Genomic DNA, 25,347 nt, shown 5'->3' with positions numbered 1-25,347 from the left:
GCCGCGGGGAAGGACCTTAACCCCCTTCCCTAGCAACCGGCCGCCGTCTCCATGGCAACCAGGGAGGGGCGCGATCTCGCCCGGCAGGTCCCGGGATCCCGCTGGGGCGGGGAGTCTCGCCTTGGCCGGGAGAGGAGGAGTCCGCGCCGCCCCTACTGGCCCTTTAAGGGGCTCCGCCCGGCGCGGCCCCAAGGCGCCCCGATTGGCCCCGAGAGCGGCCGAGCGCAGCCGAACTTGACGCACCCGCCCGCGGCCTTCCCCGTCCACCTCCCACGCGGCCCAGCGGCTGCCCCAGCCAATCGCCGGCCGGCGCGCCAACCCTCATCTGCATGGCCACGCCCCAGGGAAAGCCTGCACCCAATCGGACGGCTCGCGGAGGCCGCATTAGCATGCCGGGGGCGGGGCGAGCGGCAGGGGCGGGCTCGGGGCGGTTGGTTGGAGCGTCGCAGCAGCCGAGAGGTCCCGGAAAGTTTCTTTGGAGGTGAAAACAGCCGCGGAACTCGGGGCCCTGCGAGGGGGCGGGGGCGCGGGGGTCCCGGGACCGGGGAGGGGCCCCTCCCGGACCGGGGGAGAGTGGGCCCGGCCCTCCCGGGGGGCGATCGCCCAACAAAGGATCCCTGGGGCGCCCGCCCTCGAGGGCCTCCCCGCCCCTGGATCCGGCCCCCCCAAACACCCCGGGCCCGGCATTCCGGGATCCCCCGCCGGCCCGGCCCGTCGGCGGCTCGGGCGCCGCTCACCCGGCCACGCGTCTGCCTTCCAGGTGGGGCCGGGAGCGGCCATGTCCCACGGCTCCAAGCAGCCCGGCGCGGCCGCCGCGTGAGTGCGACTCCCCTCCCCCAGCCCACTCGGGTCTGCAGCCCCGCCCCCGCCCTCCCTGTCGGAGCTCGTCGCCCCTCGCCCCTCGCCCCTCGCCCCTCGCCCCCGGGTCTTGACTCCCCCCACTGCCGGGCAGGACCTCCCCGCACGCCCCCAGCTCCCCGCCCCGGTTCCTCCCGGGGGTCTCTCCCGCCCCCCACCCCCGTGCTTCCGTCCCGGCCCGCGGATAGTGACCCCCGCAGAGCCCTGCTCCCGGGCCCCGGGCCCCAGGCCCCTCTGTGCCAGCTCCGCGGTCGGGATGGACGTGAGGGCGGCGGTGACCCTGGCGTCCCGTGGCTCCAGGCCGGCGGGCGGCAAGGCTCCGGGACCGCACGGGGGCTTCGTGGTGGCCGTCAAGCAGGAGCGCGGCGAGGGCCCCCGGGCCGGCGAGAAGGGGTCCCACGAGGAGGAGGTGAGTCCCTGCGCCGTGGTGGGGGCAGCCCTGGGGCTCGCCCCTCGCCTGGAAGCTCCACCCCGGGCTGGATTTGAATTAGCTGCGGCCCCGCCCGCAGTCCTGATTTTCCTCCCGGAGCTGAGGCCCCGCCCCGTGCCGCGTGCCACGCCCCCGGAGGTCCGCGGCCTCGGAGCCCAGGCCCCGCCCACCGCCAAATGTCCGGTGGGAGGCACCTTCCCGTCGTCCCGCGGGGCTTTCCTCCGGCGAGAAGCCACGCCCACGCCAGGTGCCACGCCCACTCGCCGTCGCTGGGCCCAACCCGGCTCCTTATGCCCCGCGCCCGGGATCGCCCGGGACCTCCGATCCGTCACCCGCGCGGCCGGCGTTCCCCGAAACCCGCCCTCTCCCAGTTCTGGCCCTTGATCAAGCCATACCTGCAGGTTTCCAGGATAGGCCCCGCCCAGCCCTCTAGCCCCGCCCCAACCCTCCAGGCCCCTCCCAACGGCGCGGAGTGGGTACTGTTCTGCAGCCCGTGAAGAAGCGCGGCTGGCCCAAGGGCAAGAAGCGGAAGAAGATCCTGCCAAATGGGCCCAAGGCACCGGTCACCGGCTACGTGCGCTTCCTGAACGAGCGGCGCGAGCAGATTCGCACGCGCCACCCGGATCTGCCCTTTCCCGAGATCACCAAGATGCTGGGTGCCGAGTGGAGCAAGCTGCAGCCGGCGGAGAAGCAGGTGGGGACCACTGACCTTGCCCCGCCCACTCGGACACTGCCCTGCGGCCACATCCCCCAAAGGGCTTCCGCGGGGAGCACTGACCACCCTTGAGCCCTCCCCAGCAGGCGGAAGGAGGGGAGGGTCGCAATAAGCAGGAATCCACGGAAAGCTTGATAACCAACACGGAGAGGTCTAAAGAAGTAGGAGTGGGGGCCGGATTTTTATGTGATAGCTCTTGGTTTTCAAATCCTGCTAATTAAAGTTGCAAAAATATAGGAAACAAAACACACCACCAGTTTGCACCCTCTAAGTGGGATTTCACCAAGCAAAATGGGTGTGGGAGCCCAGCCCAGCCTGGAGATGGGAGCCTGCCCTCAGACAACTGGGAGAGGCTTTTAAAGGCAAGAGTTTGGGGGAGGAAGGTGCCCCGCACAGCAGGCCGAGGAGCCGGGTTCACCTCCAAGGAGGGAGCTGTGGGAAGGTGCGGTGTTGGCCTTGGAGGCCGGCCGCCCCTGCCCCTGGGCTGGGACAAGCCTTCTGCTGCCCCCACCAGCGGTACCTGGATGAGGCCGAGCGGGAGAAGCAGCAGTACATGAAGGAGCTGCGCGCCTACCAGCAGTCGGAAGCCTACAAGATGTGCACGGAGAAGATCCAGGAAAAGAAGATCAAGAAAGGTGGGAAGGGCCCCAGCCCCCAGGCAGCTGGGTGCGGGCTCTGAGACAGGTGACCCAGGCAGACCGACCTGCCCTCCTCCATGGGACTCAGTCCCATGAAGACGAGACAGCTGTGGGTGGACAGGGCTGAGCAGTGCCAACGCGGGGGCACACAGACACTGGGGGTCCTCACAGGAGCCTGCCCCAGGACAAGTAGGGCTAATCTGGGGGGGGGGTCCCAGGCAGGGGGGACAGCACTTGCATTGCAAAGCAATGTGTGGGCCCCTGCCAGGCTGATCCTGCCCTCCTCCCTCCCCCACCAGAGGACTCGGGCTCTGGGCTCATGAATACGCTCTTGAATGGACACAAGGTAAGTACCCCTCCTCCTAGGACCATGCCTGGGTGAGAAAGGTCTGGAGGTCTTTAGACCCTGGGTGAGCCAGAGCCAGCTCTCACGGGAGGAAGCAGTGCCGGGCCTCCAAGTGTGCCAGCCGACGTGGGGCAGCCACATGGTGGGAATGTTGTTAAAAGGACGTCGATGACGGCCAGAGGAATCCCTCTCAAGCTTGAGGGACGTCCCAGAGGGGTTGTAGCTGCCCCACCCCCCCATCATCACCTTGTCCTGTCGTCCCAGGGTGGGGACTGTGATGGCTTCTCCACCTTCGACGTCCCCATCTTCACTGAAGAGTTCTTGGACCAAAACAAAGGTGAGCGCTGACCAGGGGTTCTTGGGGAGGGTGCGCGGGCCAAAAGGGTGCCAAGGCCGCAGGGGGCGGGGGTGGTGGTGGTGGGGAGCATTTAGCACTCCCAACAAGCTGCGGCACCCACCTCCCCCGCCCCGCGTGGGGCTGCAGGCAGAGCAGGACAGCCGGCCTGGCAGGGAGGCCCAGCTAAGGCAAAGGCCCCTCGCAGGGCAGGGAGGGCAGGGAGGAAGCGCAGGCTCTGACCCGGCTCCCCCACGCCGCAGCGCGGGAGGCAGAGCTGCGGCGCCTGCGCAAGATGAACGTGGCCTTCGAGGAGCAGAACGCCGTGCTGCAGAGGCACACGCAGAGCATGAGCAGCGCGCGGGAGCGCCTGGAGCAGGAGCTGGCGCTGGAGGAGCGGCGGACGCTGGCGCTGCAGCAGCAGCTCCAGGCCGTGCGCCAGGCGCTCACCGCCAGCTTCGCCTCGCTGCCGGTGCCGGGTGCGGAGGCCCCGCCCCGCCCCTCCGAGCCCCGCCCCGCCCCTCCGAGCCCGGGCCCCGCCCACTCCGCCGCCCCGCCCCGCCGGCCCCACCTCCTGGCCCCCGCCCCCGGCCGTGCGACTCCAGCTCCGAAGGACCGTCCCGGTCGTGAGCAGAGCACGCGCCCGCCCCGCTGACCCCTGCCCCGCCCCCCTCCTCCCTGGCCTTCCGCGCTGCGGCCGCAGCTGACAGCGGCTACTTCCTCCTCCCGGGTTTGGATCCCCCGGAACCCCCCCCCCGGGGCTGCCCCTCACCACTTAGCACCCTCTGCCCCCTGCCGCACAGCTGGCCTTGGTTTTTCCGGGTCTAGACGTCCTGATCTCCCACCTGACCCCACCGACGCGCCGCGCCTCTGGCCCCGCGCCCCGGGACCCTGCCCCTGCAGACCCCCACCCCCTGACCTCTGCTCCTGTGGAACCCCGGCTGCGTCGGCCCCCCTCCTCCGCTGGGCCCCGGTGACCGGTCCCTGCCCTCTCCAGGCACGGGCGAGACGCCCACTCTCGGCACCCTGGACTTCTACATGGCTCGGCTGCACGGCGCCATCGAGCGCGACCCCGCCCAGCACGAGAAGCTCATCGTCCGCATCAAGGAGATCCTGGCCCAGGTCGCCAGGTGTGTACCCGGGGCGGTGGGGCCGCCCTGCGCGGGCGGTGGGGGGCTGCCTGGGGCCCCGCGGACATGAGGCCGCCGCCACCCGGGACCTGCCAGGTGGGGCCTGTTTGATGCCCGCGGCCGGTGCACTGGGTGGCGCTGATCAGATCGGGTACTTTACTGCTGCCGGTGGGGTGTGCTAGTCCCCCTTGGCCAGTGGGATCCCCTGGGAGGCTAGAACGTCCCCACAGCTGCTCGGTGGGTTTGGGTGGCTTCCAGCTGCCCGAGACCCAGGGCGATAAATGATGGGGGTTCCCCGTCACCCGTCTTCTCTCCTGTCACAGTGAGCATCTATGAGGGTGTCTGCAGCCCCACGGATCCAGAGAAGACCAAGCTTTGGTCATGGCCCCTTCTCTACCCCCATGGAGGAGGATTGGGGGTCCACCTTTTGGGGCCATGCCCAATCCTGCACCTTGGGGGCTCCAGCCCCCCTAAAATTAAATTTCTACAGCATCCCTCTAGCTTTCAATTTCCCCAGCCCCCTGAACCCAGAAAGATCACCTGCTGTACACGATATACCTAGAACCCATAGCCCCGAGGCCCGGCAAGGCCTGCTCGCCTTGCACATGACACTACAGGGACGGGGGAGCACCACAGGGCTGCGGAACCCGGGACACAAGGGGACCTGCGGCAGCTGGCTCGCCCAGTGTGGGGAGGGTTACACCTGCTGCACCCGACCGGGCCAGGGACAGGGTAGAGAAAGCCCACCCCTGACACGCTGGGACCCCCAGCAGGTGCTCACCACAGGTGCCCCCACACAGGCAGGCACACTGCAGGGACACGGTCTCGTACCCGGGGCGGGGCCCTCTGCTTGTGACCTCAGATTCCTGCACCCCAGAATTGAGGGGGCTGGTACTGACCACCCCTCCCTCATTCAGCCGAGGGACCTTTGTGGAGGCAGCCTCTGCCTTTGCTCAATCTGGACTTTTTAAATAAAAAAAGTGGAATTTGAATTCCAAGCTTGTGAATGTTTTTTTCTGGGGGGGGAGGGGAGGTGGGCCAAAAGATGTGCCAAGGGCTCCCAAGACACCCCTGCTGGGTGTCCGAGGCCTGCCCACCCCTGGCAGCCACTAACCCCCTTTCTGTCTGGATGAACCTGTCCTGGATGTTTCACGGAAATGGACTCACACACCTGTGGCCTCCACCATGGGCTCAGGGTCCATCCCCAGGGCGGCACCTGTCGGCACCTCGCTCTTTTTCGTGGCTGAATAATATTCCAGCGTGTGGATGGACCACATTCTGTTGATCCCTTCACCCGCTGATGAACATTTTGGTTGTTTCCACCTCTTGGCTGCCGCGAGTCGGGCTGTGTGAACACGCGTGGACAGGCGTTTGAACACCTGCTTCCAATTCGGCAGGCTCTCTCCCAGGCGTGGGATGCTGTGCTTGACTTACTGAGGAAGACTCGCTGCGACTTTTTGTTTAATGCGCTATTGAAGACATCCCAAAATTTTTGGAGAACAACTTGACAAACGCCCGTATCATGGGTTGAATCATGTCCCCTCAAAAGACGCTGAAGCCCTAAACCCCAGCTCTCAGAATGTGACCTTATTTGGAAATAGGGTCGTTGCAGATATAATTAGTCAGGATGAGGTCATCTTGCAGTGGGGTGGGCCCCTGATCCAATATGACTGGTGTCCTTATAAGAAGATGAAGATGTGGACAGCCACGTGACCAGAGAGCAGAAATGGGAATAACGCAAGCTGCCAGAGAGCGCCGAGGAGCGCCCGCCGCCCCGGCAGCTACGACAGGCTGGGAAGGGCTCTACCGAGGGCTCGAGGGCTCGGCGGCAGCGGGGCCTTGCTGACAGGCTGACGTCACACTTCGGGCCCCTGGAACCGAGAGACAGCAAATCCCTGTGGTTTTAAGCCCCCCTCAGCCCGGAGAGACTCGCACAGCCAGACGTCGCCACCTCCCCGACCCCAGGTCCCTTGTCTGCCCCACACACCCCCCCTGCCAACGGCACAGGTACCCCCATCCCGAATTTGGAGTATATAGCAGGCGGGTCTTTATATTCTTTGAGCACGCAAGTATGTCTTCCTCGAAGAGTACCGCTTTGATGGGGTTTGGTTTTTTTTGTTCAGTTTTCAAAGGTTTGAAAGTGTACAAGTCTGTGGTTTCTAGCGTATTTACAAAGTTGTGCAATCATCGGCACAATCGAATTCCAGAACATTTCTGTTGCCTCAAGGAGAAACCCCGTACCCCTCTCAGCCACCGCACCCCCCCCCACCTCCATCAGCCCCTCGGGGACACGAGCCCCCCTGCCTGTCCCAGGACGAGCCCGGCCCGGACGTGTCACACGCGTCTGCTCACACGCCGGCGGGGCCTCCTGTGTCTGGTCCCCCACCCCCACCCCTCGGCCCCGCCAAGCGTCATGTTTTCAAGGCTCGTCCATGGTAACACACGGCGTGTTTTGCAGGCTTTTAAACTTGACATTACATTTTCTTACATTGTCCAAAGCCTTCTGGGACTTGCCTTTTTCTATCAACGCTTGGTTTCTGAGATTCTCCCAGGGCGGGAGGCCCCTCTTTGGGCCACTCCGTGGCATTCCAGGGCCGCTGACTGTAAGAGCCAACATTCTCATTGTTGGACGCCTCGATGTTGCGTCCCAGGGGATTCTGACAGGTGCCTCCCGGGGGCCAGAGCCTCCTTCCCTCCTGTGACCTGGGAGTCCATGCCTTTCCTCACTGCAGATTGCCGGGGTGCCTGCTGTCTCCGGGCACCAGACCCCAGGATGTGGCAGTGGGGAGAAGAGGCCAGAGCCCCTGCCCTCCTGGGGCTGACACTGCGGTTGTGGGGACAGCCGGGATACAGGACGATTAAGTAGAACAGTTGATATCTATCAATACCAGGGAGAAAAACCTAGGAAAAGGGATTGAGAGGTGGAAGGAGCGGACAACATTTGAGCAAGTAGCTGAGGTGAGGCAGGGACCCAAGCGCATGACTGGGAGATGGCATTCCAGGCAGAAGGAACAGCACGTGCAAAGGCCCTGGGGCAGGACCCAACCTGGCATTAGAGGAAAGGCAAGGAGGCCGGTATGGCTGGAGCAGCGTGTGCCAGGGGGAGATGGGGAGGAAGGGAGGGCAGGGAGGGCGGCCGGGCTGGTCGTGCAGAGCCTGGCGGGCCTCAGGGAGGACGGAGCCCCCGGGGGCTGCGGCGGGTAGGGACAGGGTGTAGCTGAGGTGATCCCTGGTCCCTGTCCTGCCCTTTCTAGGGTCCTTGCAAGGAGTACATGGGCGCGCCCACTGCCCTGGTCCTCACTGGGAACCCCCGTTTCCGCCCCGTGTGCTGCTCAGGCCCCGCGGCCCGCCCGGCGTCCCCCGGGAGCGCGCAGCTGGCCTAGCAGGGCCCGCGCACCTGGGCCAGACCCCCCTCCGCGGCCCGCGGTGTCGCCTTCCCGGGAGGCTCGGGTTCCCGGATCCCCTTACCCAGCGGCTCGGCTGTCGCGCCCTGGGCCGGGGGAGGGGAGGCTGCAGGAAGCGGCGGATCCGGCGGCGGCGGCGGCGGCGGCGGTGGCGGTGGCGGTGGCTCCTCCCGCCATGGAGAGCGCAGCGGCCCACGAGCCCCGGGGCGCCGAGGCCCCGCGCCCGTCCGCGCCCCCGCCCCCGCCCTCGCCCGCGCCCGCGGAGCCCCCCGCCGCGCCCCGCGCGCGTCCGCGCCTGGTCTTCCGCACGCAGCTGGCGCACGGCAGCCCCACGGGCAAGATCGAGGGCTTCACCAACGTCCGCGAGCTCTACGCCAAGATCGCCGAGGCCTTCGGGATCGCGCCCACAGAGGTGAGGACCCCCGAGGTCCCCCCGCTCCCCGCGCCAGAGCCCCCCCCCACGCCGTCTGAGCGGGGAGAGGGGTGGAGCCCGGGGCGCGGGGCTGGGGGCCCGGACCTCCCCTCCCGGGTGCACGGGCTCCCATCAGCGGGTCTCAGAGACACGCCGCTCACATCCTGGGGGCCCCGTACCCCAGACACCCTCTTGGCTCGCCCTGCGCAGAGGGCCTGCGTCGGGGTCAGCGGGTCCCTAGCCTCCCCGGAGCCCTGCGCTGGGCCAGCTAAGAGCGGACCCCGCCGGCGGGGAGGCGCCTCTGCGGTTCCAGGGCGCGGCGGGGGCCGGGGTTCCAGGTGCGAAGTCGCCGGGGTAGGGGCCGGGCTGCAGGGCGGTGCGGCTCGTGGCCCCCAGGGGGCGCCAGCAGATCCAGAATCGACCCCAAAAGTCGGTCTGGGTGTCAGGGCGCCAATGTATCAAAACTGAAAATCTAGGGGTGACGGGGTGGGGGGGCCTCTCTTCCTGCCCACAGCCCCCTTATCACCCTGCTCCCCATTCTCAGGGTCTCAGACTCCTTCTTGCCCCTCTACCCCATTCGGAGGGCCCCACACCCCGCCTTGGACTGGGATCCCCAGGGGCTGGGTGACCAGGCCAGTTTCATGCCCCTTTCTGCCTCAATTTCCCTCCCAGGCTCCTGAGCCCATCACCCTGGTTGTTCTGCACAGACAGAGGGCGATGAGCGCTGTCATTAACTCTGGGCTTCCCCTCCCCTTGGGACAGATCTTATTCTGTACCCTAAACAGCCACAAAGTGGACATGCAGAAACTCCTGGGCGGCCAGATCGGGCTGGAGGACTTCATCTTTGCGCACGTGCGCGGAGAGACCAAGGAGGTAGAGGTCACCAAGACCGAAGACGCCCTGGGACTGACCATCACGGACAACGGGGCCGGCTACGCCTTCATCAAGGTGCCCACGGAGGGCGGGTGGCCTCCTGGGGGCTCAGGGCCCTGGGATGAGCCACTACCTGGGCTCTGGGAAGCCGAGGGGGTGGCTGGGGTGGCCCCCTGAGTGACTCTGGGTCCCTACAGAGGATCAAGGAGGGCAGCATTATCAACCGGATCCAGGCTGTGTGCGTGGGCGACAGCATCGAGGCCATCAACGATCACTCCATCGTCGGCTGCCGCCACTACGAGGTGGCCAAGATGCTCCGGGAGCTGCCCAAGTCCCAGCCCTTCACCCTGCGCCTGGTGCAGCCCAAGAGAGCCTTCGGTGAGGGCCGCCTGGGGCCCAGGGGGCAGGTGGGGTGCTGGCGAGGAGCCCTTCCAGAAGCGGGTTCTCTGGATGCCCAGCACAGTGGACGATGGGGGGACGGGACAGGATGGAAGGTTCTAGATGTCTCTGGTGGCATGACAGAGAGCCTTTGGCACTGTGTCAGGAAGAGGTCGGTAGTCTCTAGATTGTTATGGTCAGTCCAGCATGGGGGCGGCGGGTGAGGAGGTGTCTGGACCTGTTTGGTAACCTGGCTAGGAGGTTTTAAAGTACTGTGGTCAGGCTACGGTCCTGAGAATGTTTTCCTAAGTGAGTTCTAGAATGGTGCCTTTTTTTTTTTTTTAAGATTTTAATTATTTATTTGAGAGAGAGAGAGAGAGAGAAAGCGAGCACAAGGAGGGGGAGCAGTGGGCAGAGGGAGAAGCAGGCTCCCATTGGGCCAGGGAGCCCTATGTGAGGCTCACTCCCGGGACCCCGAGATCATGACCTGAGCTGAAGGCAGATGCTTAACTGACTGGGTCCCCCCACAGGCGCCCCAGCAGGTAATTTTTTTTAATAGCAAGACCTTCTCAAGGAGGGAACCGGCATGTTGCTTCCCATTCCAGCCCCACTTTCCTATTTCTTTACGGACTGGCCTTTGAGTAGCACCATTCTCCAGCAAGAGGTTCTAGAAGCGCCCTGATGCATCTGGAGGGAGGTCCCAGGGAGAATGGGACAGGATGGGGTTCCAGATCTGCCCTGTTGCACAGCAGGGGACCCTGAGAGCCAGGCCCCAACGTTAGGACTGAGTTCTACACAAAGTCTCCTCTAGGTTGACCCTCTGGCTACGGGAGGGTCTCAAGCATTCCTTCTAGAGAGAGTTGTTTTATTTTATTTTTTTTTATTTATTTTATTTTATTATTTATTTATTTTGAGAGAGTTGTTTTAAAAAGAGGAGGGATGGGGCGCCTGTCTGGCTCAGTGAGTGGAGCATGTGATGCTTTTTTTTTTTTTGTAGATTTTTAAAAAAGATTTTATTTATTTATTCATGAGACACACACACACACACACACACACACACACACACAGGCAGAGGGAGAAGCAGGCTCCCTGCTGGGAGCCTGATGCGGGACTCGATCCCAGGACCCCAGGACCCCAGGGTCACCCCCTGAGCCGAAGGCAGACACTCAACCGCTGAGCCACCGGGCAGCCTGGAGCATGTGCCTCTTGATCTCACTGTCGGGAACTCGAGCCCCATGCTGGGCATAGAGATTACTTAAAAAAACGTAAAAAAATAAGAAGAGGAGGGAGATTCAGGGGAAGAGAGGATTCTCAAGGGAGGTCTCTGAAGATTCACCTGTGGACCTAAGGAGGGCTTTGAAGGCTTAGAAGGTTCCAGAAAGGCTCGAGGGCTTACACAGATGGGGGTCTGCCCAGAACGCACGCCCCTCCCCACTCTGTCCCCTGCAGATATGATCGGCCAGAGGAGCAGGAGCAGCAAATGCCCCGTGGAAGCAAAAGTGACCAGTGGGAGGGAGACCCTGCGTCTTCGTTCTGGGGGGGCTGCCACCGTGGAGGAAGTGGTGAGTGAAGGGGAAGGGAGTCTCCTGGGGCTCTTGCACCGAGCACTCGGCTGAGGCCGTGGGACCTCGGGTAAGACCCTCTCCTTCTTCCCGCCTGCTCCCCTCCCTGCCAAGTGGGTCCTCCCTGCGAGGCGGGGCAGCGGCGGGGGCACTGAGCTCTGCCTCTGCTCACACCTAAGGGGCGGGGCCTCGGGGGCGGGGCCTCGGGGGGCGGGGCCGCGTGGCGGAGCGGGAGGGAGCCAGTTTCTGACCCTGTGGTGGATGCTCCTCCCCCAGCCCAGCGAATTTGAGGAGGAGGCGTCCCGGAGGGTGGACGACCTGCTGGAGAGTTACATGGGCATTCGGGACCCAGAGCTGGGTAAGGGGCCAGGGTAAGCCGGGCGGACCCTGGGGGGAGGACAGCCCACGGGGAGGGCACCGAGGCCCACGGGGAGGCCGGGGCCCGGGGAGCACCCTCACCCGCCTTCCTCCTGCTCGGCCTGCAGCGTCCACCATGGTGGACACCTCCAAGAAGACAGCGAGCGTCCAGGAGTTTGCGCGCCGTTTAGACTCCGTCTTGGGCGAGTTCGCCTTCCCGGACGAGTTTGTGGTGGAGGTGTGGGCCGCCATCGGCGAGGCCAGGGAGGCCTGCGGCTAGTCTGCCCCGGCGCTGAGTGCGGCCCCAGCCCGGAGCCCAGCCCCCTGCCCCAAACCTCCCGGCCGGTTCCCGAAGCCCGGCTCTGCACCACAGCCCGGGCCCCATCTGAGACCCAGCCCCGCTGCAGAGCCCAGGCCAGCCCTGGGGCTGAGTTTACCTCTAGAACCCACAGCAGTGTCGACACCAGTCCCAGCTCTGAGGCCAAGCCCTGCTCTAGACTCCAGGCCGGCCCTGAGGCCGAGTTCATCTCTAGAACCCAAACCACTCCTGAGACCCAACCCAGCTCAGAGACACAGCCTCCTTCCAGAGCCCAGGCCAGCTCTGAGACCAAGTTCGTCTCTAGAACCCCTTCCAGTTCTCAGACCAAGCCCAGCTCTGAGGTCAAGTCTTGCTCTAGAACCAAGCTCAGTTCTGAGACCAAGCCCTGTTCTAGACCCCAGGCCAACCCCGAGACTAAGGTCATTGCTAGAATGCAGTTCGGTTCCGAGAACCAACCCAGCTCCAAAACCCAGCCCTTTCTTAGAACCCAAGACAGCTCTGAAGCTAAACCAAACTCTGAAATCAAGTTAAGGTCTGGATCCCAGATAAGTGTTAAGACACAGCCCGGCTCTGAGACCAATCCCAGTTCTGGAACCCAGCCCAGATCTATGACCAAGACCTGCCACCCAACTCAATCTGACACTGGAACTCAAGACAATCTCATGACTCAGCCGTACGAAGACACCCGGTCTAGCTCAGGAACTCCCATTAGTTCTAGAGCCCAAGTCAGACTCAAGAAACAGCCCAGCAACAGGAGCCACACCAGCTCAGGATTGGAAGATGGCTCCCAAACCCAACGCTGCTCACGAGCCCAGATGCATGCTACAGCTCAGTCCAGACCCAGACCCCAGCCCTGCTCTAAAACCCAACTGCATTCGACTACCCACCCCCATCCTGGGGCCTGGTCCAGTTCCAGCGATGAGTCCAGCTCAGAGAATGAGTCTGGTTTTAGACCCCACCCTAGTGCTACAACCGGGCCCATCTCCAGAAGTCAGACAAGCTCTGAAGCCCCATCCACCTCTGAGGCCAGCCCGGCCTCTGGAGCTCAGCTTGATGCCGAGACTGGTTCTCACTGTAGAACACAGACCCGCTCTACAATACCAGCTAACTCTGGGACCCAGACCAACGTTAAGGCCTGGACATTTTCCAGAGCTCAGTCCAGCTCAGGGACGCCACCCAGCTCCAGAACGCAGCTCAATTCTGAAGCACAGACGGGGTCTGAAATCCCTTCCAGCTCCCAAACACAGTCGGTTGTTGGGACCTCACTGAGTTCCAGAATCCAGTTAAACTCTGGAATCCACTCCAGCCCCGGGACCCAGATCAATGCAGCAGCAGATTTATGCTCCACAAATCTGCCTCACTCTGAAGGGAGGCCCAGCTCCAGGACCCAGACTGGCCCAGGAACTCAGTCAACTTCTGGAAGTCAGATCATTTTGGAAACCCTGTCAACTTCTAGATACCAGCTCCAGGCTGCAACCCAGGGCAGCTCTGGAGTCGAGCCGGACTTTGGGAAGCAGACCAGCTCTGGAACTCAGCTCATTTCTAGAGCCCAGCCGAGCTCTGGGGCCCAGATAAGTTCAAGAATTCAGCCCAGCTCCAGTACCCAGCACAGCCCCAGGATTCACTTTGGCCCTGAGACCTGGCCCAACTTGGAAACCCAGAGCAATTCCAGAACCCAGACTATTTCTGAAGCCCAACCCAGCTCTAGAACCCTGATCAGTTCTGGAACCCAGCTCAGCTCTGAGACCCAGCCCAGTGCAAGAATTCAGCCCAGCCCTGGAGCTCAACTTAGCTCCGGAACCCAGCCCAGTTCCAGGATTCAGCTCAGCCCCGAGACTCAGCCCAACTCTGGAACCCAGAGCAGTTCAAGAACTCAGGCCAGCTCTGGAACTTACCTTAGTTCTAGAACCCAGACTGTTTCTGGAACCCAGTCCAGCTCCGGGATCCAGACCAGTTCCAGGATTCAGCTCAGCCCTGAGACTCAGCCCAACTCTGGAACCCAGAGCAGTTCAAGAACTCAGGCCAGCTCTGGAACTTACCTTAGTTCTAGAACCCAGACTGTTTCTGGAACCCAGTCCAGCTCCGGGACCCAGACCAGTTCCAGGATTCAGCTCAGCCCTGAGACTCAGCCCAACTCTGGAACCCAGAGCAGTTCAAGAACTCAGGCCAGCTCTGGAACTTACCCTAGTTCTAGAACCCAGACTGTTTCTGGAACCCAGTCCAGCTCCGGGACCCAGACCAGTTCCAGGATTCAGCTCAGCCCTGAGACTCAGCCCAACTCTGGAACCCAGAGCAGTTCAAGAACTCAGGCCAGCTCTGGAACTTACCCTAGTTCTAGAACCCAGACTGTTTCTGGAACCCAGTCCAGCTCCGGGACCCAGACCAGTTCCAGGATTCAGCCCAGACCTGAGACTCAGCCCAACTCTGGAACCCAGAGCAGTTCAAGAACTCAGGCCAGCTCCAGAACTTACCTTAGTTCTAGAACCCAGACTGTTTCTGGAACCCAGTCCAGCTCTGGGACCCAGACCAGTTCTGGAACCCAGCTCAGCTTCAAGACCCAGCCAAGCTCTGGGACCAAGAACAGTGTAACAATTCAACTCAGCTCTGGAACTCATGTCAGTTCCACGATCCAGCCTCTTTCTGGAACCCAACCAAGCTCTGGAGCCCAGAGTAGTATAAATATTCCACCCAGCTCTGGAGCCCAGCTTAGCTCTAGAACCCAGTTTACCTCTGAGACCCGGCTCAGCTCTGAAACCCAGCCCAGCTCTAGAACCCTGATCAGTTCTGGAACCCAGCTCAGCTCTGAAATCCAGCCTACCTCAGAGACCCAGCCCAGCTCCAGGATTCAGCTCAGTCCTGAGAACCATCCCACCTCAGAAACCCAGAGCAGTTCAAGAACTCAGCCCAGCTCTGGAACTTACCTTACTTCCAGGTCCCAGCCTGTTTCTGGAACCCAATCCAGCTCTAGAACCCAGACCAACTCAAAGATCCAGCTCAGCTCTAGCAATAGACGCCACCTACAGACCCCTGGCCTTGACCCTAGAACCCAGGCTGATCTCACTCGCCCCGTCCAAAATCAGCCCTCAGGCCCACAACCCAGAGCCCTGACTCGGGCCCCGAGCACAGTCTCTCAGCCTCAGCCGCAGCCCCATGATCTGGTACATGGAACGCAGGCCAGTACCGGCCTGGGCAGAAGCCCACCAACTTCCCACCTGGCCCCACAGCCACAGAGCCCCTCAGCACCCCAGAAACCAGCGCTCTTCCCCAAGCCCCAGCTAGGACCCCAGAAGCCCACCCCACCCCCCATATCTGTTATCTCTAGTTCTGCCCCCAGGGCAGCCGTCCTGCATTCCCAGCCCCCTGAACCTCTAGCCCAGAGACTTGTCCCCTCCCCTACACTCAAGGAGTCGAGGTCTGCTCCTTGGGGGTCCGAGCCCCTGCCCCACCAAGGGGAGCTGTAGCTTGAGGGTAACATAATTGGCTTCCATGGTTCCCCCATCCTGTCTCCTGCCCCTCCCTCCCAGCCTGGGTCCCCTGGAGGCAGCAGGTGACCTCATTCCCCCAGCAGGTGGGGAGGGGGGGAGTGGGGAGAGTGGAAACAGGGGCTTTAGTTTCACTCGGCCTGGCTCTGAGAGGTGTAAGCAGATCCCGGGTCTGTGGAGTGGAAAGCCAGGCGTATGGCGGAGGGGGGCATGTGGGCCGGAGGTGGAGATGTTGGAGCAGGAGACAATTTTGTCCTCATGTACCTCGAGGGCTGGCAGGGAATAAAGGCATCTCCCACCCCTGCAGCTGGGTGCGTCGTTTTTGGGGGACGTTCATGGGAAGGCGGGGGAAGGGGCAGGTGTGAGTGTCCAGGGGGCTCACGTGACCACACGCGGCTCTGTGCCTAGCCCTTTACTAAGTGCGCGTGTGCCCGTGTGCCTGCGCGCACCTGATGCTGTGTAAGGCTCGTCCTCCGGCCGGTCGGGCCGTGTTCACACCTGCTGTGGGCCAGGGGCTGTGTGTTCCAGGCCCCGCGGGTCTGAAGTGTTGAGCGAACAAGCAGGTAAAGGCACGAGCCCCGTATGGAGGGGGAGGCAGGTGCTCCCTCCAGGATCCCGTGTCTTCTCTCTTTCCTCACCTCCCGGGGGTTAATCCCAGAACCCCAGGGGCCGCGGGGAGGCTCCCAGGAGATGTGACCATGGCAGGCCCACCGAGGGCGAGGGCGCGGAGGAGAGCGGCGGGCACCCAGCACACCCCCTCCGCCCTGCCCGGCCCCGGCGCGGCTCCGGCTGTGGCCAACACAGGGGAACAGCAATCTGACGCCCGAACTTTAAAGATTGATGATTTCTGGACCCAAAGGAAAGTAAAGCTGGGGGGGCCAGTATATATTTTGGCAAGAGAGCGGTGTCTTGCCTGTGCACACTCAATGTTTTCTAAATAGAGCCTTCTCGGGGCTGGGGAGTCAAAGGGAATCAACTGTACCCCAGGAAGCAGGTCATATCCAGGGGTCAGAGTCCCCCCATTCTCAGGGGATTCCTGGAAGGGGCGGCTTCCAAGTCCGATTTCCTCAGACACCCTCCCCCCAACATGCCTGCCCACCCTTTCTGGGTAGGGAGGGGGAAGGGATCAGAGAGGAGTTGGTGGTGGGTCCCCAGGGCCGCTGGGGGGGCCCCACCATCCTGGCATGCACAGTCTTGGCCTTTCTGAGACTCCGGGCTCCTGGGGCTCCGGGCTGGCTGGGGGGCCCCCCGTGTGCGGCCGTCCCGCTGGGGCCCTACGGCACCGGGCGCCTCTGGGTGAGCTGGGGCTGCAGGGACAGCGACCTGGGCCGCGCGCTGAGGCGAGGGTGCAGGCGACGGATCACCGCCCGGCGGAACAGGATGTACACCCAGGGGTCCAGGATCTGGTTCCAGGTGGCCACGCGCAGGTAAATGAGCAGCTGCTGCTCGGTGGCCCGGGACAGCTGTCCGGTCGGGCTCATGGCGGGCGGGCTGCGCAGCACCGTCTGGGCGATGAAGACCTGCGGGGGGTCAGAGCCGTTAGCGGGGCACCAGCCGCCGCCCGCACCCCGCCCCGCGATCCAGTGCCGCTTCTGTCGCCGCCTTGCTGGGTGACCTGGGGGGGGGTGCCCAGCCTCTCTGAGCTTCCCCGACGCAATCTTCCTGCCTGTCTCCACAATTAAATACGGTGGAAAACAAGGCGGGTGTGAGCACGCAGAGCCCCCGCACCGCCAGCGTTATTATCCTCCTAAACACCTGAAAATTCGTAAAAATTTCATAATGTAAAACTATACTATTCAATTGCACCTTAAGTATTTAATTTTTTAAAAGCTTTTATTTATGTATTCCTGAGAGACACACAGAAGGAGGCGGAGACACAGGCAGAGGGAGAAGCAGGCTCCCTGCGGGGACCCCGATGCGGGACTTGATGCTGGGACCCTGGGGTCACGCCCTGAGCTGAAGGCAGATGGTCCACCGCGGAGCTACCCAGGCGTCCAAAAATAAAATCTTAAAAAAGAAATTTGATTAATGTTGTTTCCTGAGCACCTGCTGGGCAGTGCTGGGGACACTGCGCTGGCCACGAGGGACCAGTCCCCGCTGCACAGGCTTGCGGCCCCAACAGGAGGCGGCCAGGAAGTCACAGCGTGGGGGCGGGGGTGACAGAGCTGTGACAGGGGACACATGGGGCCTGCGGGAGGCCAGCGTGGGCGCCTGAGCTGACCCAGGGCTGGGAGCCAGTTGGCAAACTGGGTTCCCCAGGTGAGCTTGAGGGCCTCCTGGGGGGCTTATCCTCTGGGCCCATGGGGATCCGGGGCGGGATTAGAGCACCAGCTGGCCCCTTGGCCAAATCAGGCCTTTCCCCTCTTCCTGTTTGGTTTGCTTGGGCTTTTATGGTTTCATTTTATTGTTTTGTTAAGGACGTTTTTACATGTGCAAATAGTGGGAGAAAAAAAATAGGAAGGAGTTTGTGACATGTGAGAACGACATGAAATTCTCGGTGTCCTCTGGGCGCACAGTCAGGCCCACTCGCTGCCTGTGGCTGCGTTCCCGCCCGGGAGGGGACAACACAGCTGAGCCTGTGACAGACCGCGTTGAAAATACCACACGGAAAAAAAAAAAATTAAAAAAAAAAAAGAAAATACCACACGGCCCTTTATGAAACAGTTTGCCCACAAAGGGGACTCAGGGGGTGTCTAATGATTCAGTGATCCTACTAGGACGGCTTCCCTCTTATGTGTAGCAAGGAAACTCCTATTCATGCTTCAAAGCCCCGGTTCCAATGGTTCAGAGCAGCACGGAGCCCATTCTGGGTGTCCCCGGGAGAGACCGGGGGGCAGGGAGGAGACCGAGGCAGGTTCTCCCCGGTCCTCCCCGGCCCTCCCTCTCCGTCTCGCCCACTCTGCTCCTCCGACATGCCAGGCAGCGTCCTGCCCCAGAGCCTTTGCACGTGCTGTGCCCCCTTCCTGGAATGCCTTCGCCCCCAGATCTCCGCACAGCCCGCTTCCTCCCCTGGACCGCGTCTTTGCTTAAATGTCACCTTCACGGAGACGTCCCTGACCAGGATCTGCCGCAGTCTCCCGGGACCCCCAGAACGGGCCACGCTCTGCTCGGAACCACGGGCTCTGGGGCTCTGGAGCATGGGTGCGAGGTTCACAGCTGGATCAAAACCAGATAGGTGTCCTAGATCGAATCTCACGGAGTCGTGAAACGGTTCCCGGGGCCCCTTTGGTGGCCACCTTCCTTCTTACAGGGCCGTGGAATAAATATTCTAAACGCAGTCCCTGTCGCAGCTGGGCCACCGCAGCCTCGGAGCTACAGGGAGGCACAGGGGCGTGGCTGTGCTCTAGCGTTATTTCTGGATGCGGAAATTTGAATTCCATGTCATTGTCACATGTCACAAAACATCAAAATATGATGCTCCTTTGTACTTTTTCCCCGACTACTTACGTATGTGAAAAATTCTTAGCAAAACAAAACACAAAGCAAAAAAAAAAAAAAAATATGATCTTTCCATTTGCAGTGCTTTCTTTTTTTAAGATTTTATTTTTAGGGGGCGCCCGGGTGGCTCAGTGGTTGAGCGTCTGCCTTTGGCTCAGGTCGTGATCCCAGGGTCCTGGGATTGAGCCCGGGTGGGGCTCCTGCTTCTCCCTCTGCCTCTGCCTGCCACTCCCCCTGCTTGTGCACACGCAGTCTCTCTGTCAAATAAATACATAAAATCTTTTTTTTAAAAATGCATTTAAGGTTTTAAGTCCTCTCTACACCGAACGGGAGGCTCGAACTCAGAACCCCGAGATGAGGAGTTGCAGGCTCGACCGACTGAGCCCGCCGGGCGCCCATGCGGGGTTGGTTTGCACTCTAGCTCTTTTCACTCCCATCTGCCGCCTCCCGCATCGTCGCACACGTGCACGACCGGCCCTCCCCGCTGGCAAGAGCTCCCAGGGGGCTCCGTTGCTTTCATCCTCCGCTGTGTCCTCGGTGTCTACACCGCAGCCTGGGACGTAGCAGTCACTCATGAAACGCTTGTGGAAGCAGCAGATGGATACACGAGTTCATTTCACCCTCACCACCACTTGGAAGGGCAGGCAACTTTTTTTTTTTTTTTTTTTTTAAGATTTTTTATTTATTCATGAGAGAGAGAGAGAGGCAGACATACAGGCAGAGGGAGAAGCAGGCTCCATGCAGGGAGCCCGACATGGGACTCGATCCCGGGACTCCAGGATCATGCCCTGGGCCGAAGGCAGGCACTAAACCTCTGAGCCACCCAGGGATCCCCAAACTTTTGAATCCCCGTAATCAGGCCTTGGGGAGGGGAGCCCAGAGCCAGAGTCACACAGCAAGTCCTTGAAGGACACGGGTTGGAAGCCGACTGTCTGACTTCAGACTCCAGACTTGTTCTGATCGAGTCAGAAATGGAAAAATGACCACCCCAAATGGCCAAGGACGTTGGCCAAGCTCCCCTGACTGGGAAAATCCGGGCAGAGCTGGGTCTCGGACCAGAACCCAACACAAAGTGGCCTCAGGAAATGTCTGACGGGTCGGTGATACTACGTAGAACGCTTTCCTTGGTTTTGTTTGGCAGATAAACTCTTATGCGTCCTTCAAAACCCCAGCTCCAGCGCCCCTCCTCTGGAGAACCCGCTGATGACCCAGATGGAAGCTTGGAGCCCCTCCGCCGGCATCCCGGGCCTGGCCCCCCCTGGTTGGGGGGTTGTCTGTGTCTTATCCATGAGCTCCTCTGGGAAGGATGCTCAAACATCGGGGGTCTGTGCCCACATTTTCCTGGGTGGGTGGGAACCTGGGAACCTAAATCCACTGTGGAGGGGCACCTGGGGGGCTCAGTGGGTTAAGTGAGCCTCTGCCTTCGGCTCAGGTCGTGATCCCCGGGGTTCCAGGGTCGAGCCCCACGAGGGGCTCCCTGCCCAGCGCTTCTCCCTCCGCCCCCAGCCCTGCTCGTGCCCGCACACGGGCTCGCTCTCTCTGAAATAAATAAAACCTTGAACAAAGAGGCAACAGGTCCAGGCGGATGGAGCCCCCCCGCCCCGGGGAGGGTGCACTCACCAGCAGCGGCATCCAGCAGATGCTGGCCACCACCATGATGCCCGTGAGCTGGGCCATCATCTCCACCTCGCAGTCCCGCGGGCGCTGCTGGGCCGCCTCCTGCCCGTGGTACACGTGGCACAGGGTGGCCACGCTGATGGTGTTGAGCAGGAAGGACAGCCCCACCGAGAGGCTGCCGAGGAGCGTGAAGAGGAGGCCGAAGGCCACGTCCCCGGGCTGGGCGCCGAGCGTCAGGAAGCACCAGGAGCCGGGGTACTGCACGGTGTAGCGGCCCACGCCCAGCAGCGGCAGCAGGCCCAGCGCCAGCGCCGCGGCCCACACCAGCGCCACGGTGGCCCAGGCCCGGCGGCGCGAGGAGGCCGCGGGCCGCGAGAAGGGCCGCGTGATGCCCAGGTGGCGCTCCGAGGCCATGGCGGCGCCCAGCAGCAGCGGGCAGAGGCCGAAGAAGACCATGACGACGCCCATGAACTGGCACAGGCGGCAGCCGGGGTCGGCGGCGCGCCAGTCGAGCAGCGCGGCGTGCTGGGCCACCACGATGGCGCCGGTCACCAGCAGCCCCATGAAGTCGGTGAGGACCAGGCCGCAGAGGAGCGTGAGGAAGGAGGAGCGCGCGTGCGAGCCGCCCTGCCTGGCGCCCGCCAGCACGCCCAGCGCCAGCAGGTTGGACGCCAGGCCCGCCAGGCAGAAGGAGGCCGCGAACCAGGGCGACGCGATGAGGCGCCGCTCCTCCGCCGTCAGGTTGCTCGGCCGGAAACACGGCCCCGCGGAGCTGCCGTTGGGCCACATGGCGCCGAGCCGGGCGCGGGGTCAGCACCCCATGGGGCGCGGCGCACCTGGGGGCACAGAGAGGGTGTGCTAGGCCCCGGCGGCGCCTCCTCGCGCTCCCGCGCCGCGTGACTCTTACTGCCTCTAGCAGCGCCGCTGTCCTTGATGGTCTGGGTTAGAAGCGCGGCCCCGGCCCCCCCCCCCCCCCCCCGACGTGACCCCAGGACCCGATCGGCCGTGCCCCGCCGAGCCCTTGGCCGCCGCGGAATGCAGGACGGTCGGCCCGAGCGCACCGCGGCCGAGGTGAGGAGGTCGCCGGCTCTCACGCGCTCCGGGCGGCCCTGGGCCCCGGTCCCGGCTTTTCGGAAGCCGCTGCCTCACACATGTTGGGGTCATGTGGATTCTTCCCCCGTCTGCCCCCGTTTTTATAATAAGAAATAAACCCAGAAATCCAGTTCCATTCTGGGAACAGCAGCAAAAAACCCCGGCTCACTCGGAGCAACAGACTCCCCAGGGACGAGCTATAAATGGCAGCGAGAGGGACCTGTCACCCTCCGGGGCTGCGAGACGAGGCGGAGACGCCCGGGCCCCGCCGCGAGTGTGGACGGGTGTGGACGGCTGGACCGGACGGGGTGGCAGGGGCAGGGGGGATGTCCAGGAGAAAGAAAACGAGGGACCATTCTGGAAACCGTTCCCGGTGCCCGAGAAGGACAGGCCGGGGGGCCTTCCGGGGGCTCCTGGCGGCAGCTGGCGGGTCCCCAGCCTCCTGCCCTGGTCCGTGCACCGGGCTCGGGTGGGCAGGCGTGGGCGGTACGCACGCAGGTGCCCGGGGGGCAGAGCCAGGCAGTGCCTACGAGGATCCCCACTTTGCAGAGCCGGAGGGGGAGACACAGGGGTCAAGCCTCGTCTGTCCCACTGGCTTGAGTTGACCTGAGATGTAAATTCAGGCCTTGTTATGCGTAAGCCCATTCGCAGGCCCGGGCCTGGGGGGTCCGGGGGGTGGGTGTGGGCACCCCCCATTGTCGGATTCTTCTTTAAGGGGTAGAATTTTCTACAGCGGGGTCCGGCCAGATCTGCACCCAGGCTTGGCCACGAGCCCCCTCACGGCCCTGCTGAGCTTCAGCTCCCCTTCCTGTAAGCAGGGACGGTGGGAAGGAGCCAGGCGAGCGCAGGGCCTGCGGGTGCCCGTGGGTGCTGCCGTGGCGCCGGCCCTGGGGTGGGGGGGGCCCCTGCGGCCGCCAGCCCTCGCCCCCCAGCTCCCCTGCTCATCGCTGCGTTGGTCGGGCCCCTCTGCGCGGCTCCTTATCGCTCCTCATAAATCACCCAGGCCCTGAGCTTCCCTCCCAGGCTGTGAGCCAAGGCCAGGGCGCTGGTGGGGCGGGGCCTCCTGGGCGGGGGTGGGGGTGAGGGGGGTGGGGTGGGAAACCGAGGCCTGAGACCCACAGGGTCTTAGCCTCCCGCAGGGCAGGGCTTTGCCCTCTGCTCCTGCAGCGAGGCCTTCTTCAGGGCCTCTCGGGCCCGGGCACCCTCTGCCTCGGGAGCTGCTCTGCACCGTTTCTGAACATTCCCGGGGACTCGGGCTGCGCCTCCGCGTCCTGGGTCTCGCGGCCCCAACCGGGTGTGGGGGCTCGTGCACCAGCCATTCGCGGGGGGCCGCACACCCCGAGACTGCCAACGGCCTCTGTTGTCTGAGAACAAACCTGTGACCCAGAGCCCTTGGCGTGGCCTCCTGGGGCAAGCTGGAAACTGGCATGACTCCCCCTGGCCACCGCCGGTGGTTTCTAGTCCCCCCGCAGGTTCAGGTGATAGCGGCCGTCTCAGGTTCCCCAGGCACCCGGGCCAGGCCAGTAGGGGCACCGGGCACGGCCTCCTGCCCTTCCCAAGTTGTCTGGGAGGGATGGCGGGGCCCTCACCCTGCAGGGGACTGTCCTCGTCCGCGCGAGGTCCTGAATCAGCACCGCGTGGCCCTTGGGGGAGTCCAGCTCCAGCTCCCCGGGCCTCACGGGAGGCATGGACCCCAAGTTCCCAGGCCGGATTTGCTGGACAAACCCAGGCTTCCAGGACCCAGGCGCGGGGAGGTGTGGGCTCCGAAGGACCAGGGATCTGGAATCCTCCCAAGCTGGTTCTGGAACCCCCGGAGCCCTCAAATTCCAGTGGCTGAGGTGCCAGCACTTCGCCAGGCATGTGGCAGGGCCCTGGGTTCCAGAGCGCGGGCCTCAGCTCCCGGTCCGTCCTGGGGGACGACCCTGCGTGGTGGTCAGTCCACCTGGGGAGGCCGCCCGTCCTGCCCCGTCCTGCCCCTCCCGCGCCCAGGCCCCTGTGGAATGTGATCTGGGCTCCCAAGCGCCAGGCCCCTCCTCTGTCCGAGGTCACCAACGCCCAGCGCCCCTCCTCCCGCCCCAGGGAGCAGGCCAGCCCCCCATGCGTCCCTCTCCTGCGCTGCAGCCCACGCACTGGGGCCCCTGACCTGCCCCTGCCAGGCTGGGGGCGCTGCTGCTGAGCCTCAGCATCCCCCCCTCCCTGAAATGCAGAGAAGGGGGACACCGAGTGGCCCGCTGGCATCTGGCTGGCCTCCCCAGGCCTGACCCGCTCCCACCCCCGCCCGGTGAGCCTCTCCTGCTCCTGGGGTGCTCCCAGCTTAACCTGTTGGCCGTGTGCACGCGTGGGGCGGTGGGGGGCAGCCCTGCGGCGGCCCCAGCACATTTTCTGAGTCCTGAGTGCTGTCTAATGACCGTCGCCGCCCTTTGGTGTGACACCACAGGGGCCCGGCCAGCCCAGGCCTGATGCAGACCCGTGGCTCCCGGGCGCGGCGCCCCCACAGACACCCACCCAGACACACCTGCCGGTTCCCAGGCCGCCCCTGCCCACCCTCCCACATCACAAGGCTCAGTTTCCGGGAACTTTTTCCTGTTTGTGACACCGACCTAGCCCTCACCTCAGAGGGTGCAAAGTGGGGCCTCCACAGTCAGCCAACTAGGTCTCAGCCCAGCCTGGGCCTGACTCAGGGGCCCCCTGGGAGCCTCAGTTTCCTCATCTGTACAATGGGTGTGCCCTCGAGGGCTCACCACCCACGGCCAGGGGGTCTGTGCAGGGGGGCAGGTGCAGGATGAAGGCCCCGGGGCCTGTGGCCGAGGTTAGGGCTGCACAGTTAGTGATGGTGCAGACGGGCGCTGAGACCTCGCTGCCTGTGCATGCGCACGCGCGCGCGCGCGCGCACACACACACACACACACACACACACACTTGCTCACAGCCACACCCAGACCCTTGCACCCTTCCCGCGACACCAGAGGCCCCAAGTGGCTCCACGCTCGTGGACCCCGGGACACGCACAGGAGCACATCCTCAGCCACTCCGGGGCGGTGGCACACCTGGTCTCAACACCCCCCCAACACCCACACCTGGGCCGGCTGGTGGGGGGACACACCCACCCAGGCCCCTCCCCTGACCCGGCGCGGGTCTCACCTGGAGGTGGTGATCTGTGGGATGCGCTGGGGTCGCCGCGGCCGGGAGCGGGCCCAGGCCGGAAGGGCGGAGCGGGGAGCGGGGCGGCCGGGCCTCCGGGGCCCCTGGGGAAACAGAGTCACAGCCGGGGGCGGGCAGCTCGGAGGAGCCTCGCAGGGCACAGAGGGAGGGCGCGGCGGCGCAGCAGGCGGGGGTGCGCGTCCCCCGGGGCTGGGGGGGGCACGAGCCCTCCGGGCCGGAGCGGGTCCGCGGGGGCTGGGAACGGCCAGGCCCGGGGCTCTCGCTCCGCTGCCCGCGCCCTCTGTGCCGTGTGTCCGTCCGTCCCTCCATCCGTCTCTCCGCGGCCCCGCCCCTGAGCTGGCCACGCCCCTCCGGCCAGCCCGGCTGCTGGGGGTCGGTGGGGGTCGGTGGGCGCCCCGGGTGGCCTGGGCAGGGGCGGGGATGCGGGGCCGCGGCTCTGGAGCCTCGCCCCGGGCCCCCCTGGACCTGCCCCGCAGCCCCGCGTTGTTCACCAGCCCGGCAGCCCTGGATCGCAGGCCGGGAGGGCCGGCATCGGCCTCCCCCACCCCAGGCGCCCAGACCCGCGCCCAGGGCCCGGGGCTCTCAGCTGGTGACCCCGAGGGCTGGCGCCTGGCACCCAGAGGTACCTAAGAGGCTCTGTGGGCACCGGGCGGAGCCCTCGGGGGGGGGGGGCTGGGGGTCCCCACCTCCCTGCGGGAGTGTCCTGCAGGGCAGAGGCTTGGAGAGGCTGTGGGGCTGGAGAGAGCACAGCCCTAGAGCCCGGCAGGGGGAGGAGGTCCGGCCCCCTTGCCCCTCCACCT

General features: G+C 63.9%; 3 protein-coding genes across 5 annotated transcripts; 2 read left to right on the top strand and 1 right to left on the bottom strand.

The window, feature by feature from the left end:
- The first annotated feature begins 407 nt into the window (after nucleotides 1–407).
- HMG20B (high mobility group 20B) lies at nucleotides 408–5,443 on the top strand. Its single transcript, XM_072787860.1, has 10 exons — nucleotides 408–481; nucleotides 761–816; nucleotides 1,159–1,267; nucleotides 1,779–1,982; nucleotides 2,518–2,638; nucleotides 2,941–2,987; nucleotides 3,252–3,324; nucleotides 3,585–3,800; nucleotides 4,319–4,451; nucleotides 4,775–5,443. Exons 2-10 carry the CDS (start codon nucleotides 779–781, stop codon nucleotides 4,785–4,787), a joined length of 954 nt encoding a protein of 317 aa, XP_072643961.1. The 5' UTR covers nucleotides 408–481; nucleotides 761–778; the 3' UTR covers nucleotides 4,788–5,443.
- A 2,587-nt stretch (nucleotides 5,444–8,030) lies between these two features.
- GIPC3 (GIPC PDZ domain containing family member 3) lies at nucleotides 8,031–15,544 on the top strand. Of its 2 annotated transcripts, none has more exons than XM_072787856.1 (6): nucleotides 8,031–8,267; nucleotides 9,030–9,215; nucleotides 9,338–9,518; nucleotides 10,968–11,080; nucleotides 11,357–11,451; nucleotides 11,566–15,544. In XM_072787856.1, the coding sequence occupies exons 1-6, from the start codon at nucleotides 8,031–8,033 to the stop codon at nucleotides 15,215–15,217; spliced, it is 4,464 nt and encodes a 1,487-aa protein (XP_072643957.1). In that variant the 3' UTR covers nucleotides 15,218–15,544. The 2 variants fall into 2 exon arrangements, with proteins under 2 accessions (XP_072643957.1, XP_072643958.1); XM_072787857.1 differs by having other exon boundaries at nucleotides 11,357–11,438; nucleotides 11,566–12,608.
- A 553-nt stretch (nucleotides 15,545–16,097) lies between these two features.
- TBXA2R (thromboxane A2 receptor) lies at nucleotides 16,098–24,646 on the bottom strand. Of its 2 annotated transcripts, none has more exons than XM_072787858.1 (3): nucleotides 24,527–24,646; nucleotides 20,297–21,129; nucleotides 16,098–16,758 (listed from the first exon to the last, which is right to left on the bottom strand). In XM_072787858.1, exons 2-3 carry the CDS (start codon nucleotides 21,080–21,082, stop codon nucleotides 16,513–16,515), a joined length of 1,032 nt encoding a protein of 343 aa, XP_072643959.1. In that variant the 5' UTR covers nucleotides 21,083–21,129; nucleotides 24,527–24,646; the 3' UTR covers nucleotides 16,098–16,512. The 2 variants fall into 2 exon arrangements, with proteins under 2 accessions (XP_072643959.1, XP_072643960.1); XM_072787859.1 differs by lacking the exon at nucleotides 16,098–16,758 and adding an exon at nucleotides 16,772–18,933.
- Nucleotides 24,647–25,347: the final 701 nt, after the last annotated feature.

Source organism: Canis lupus, chromosome 19, assembly GCF_048164855.1.
Source record: "Canis lupus baileyi chromosome 19, mCanLup2.hap1, whole genome shotgun sequence".
Classification (NCBI taxonomy): Eukaryota; Metazoa; Chordata; class Mammalia; order Carnivora; family Canidae; genus Canis; species Canis lupus.
This window is presented reverse-complemented; position numbering and strand designations above follow the sequence as displayed.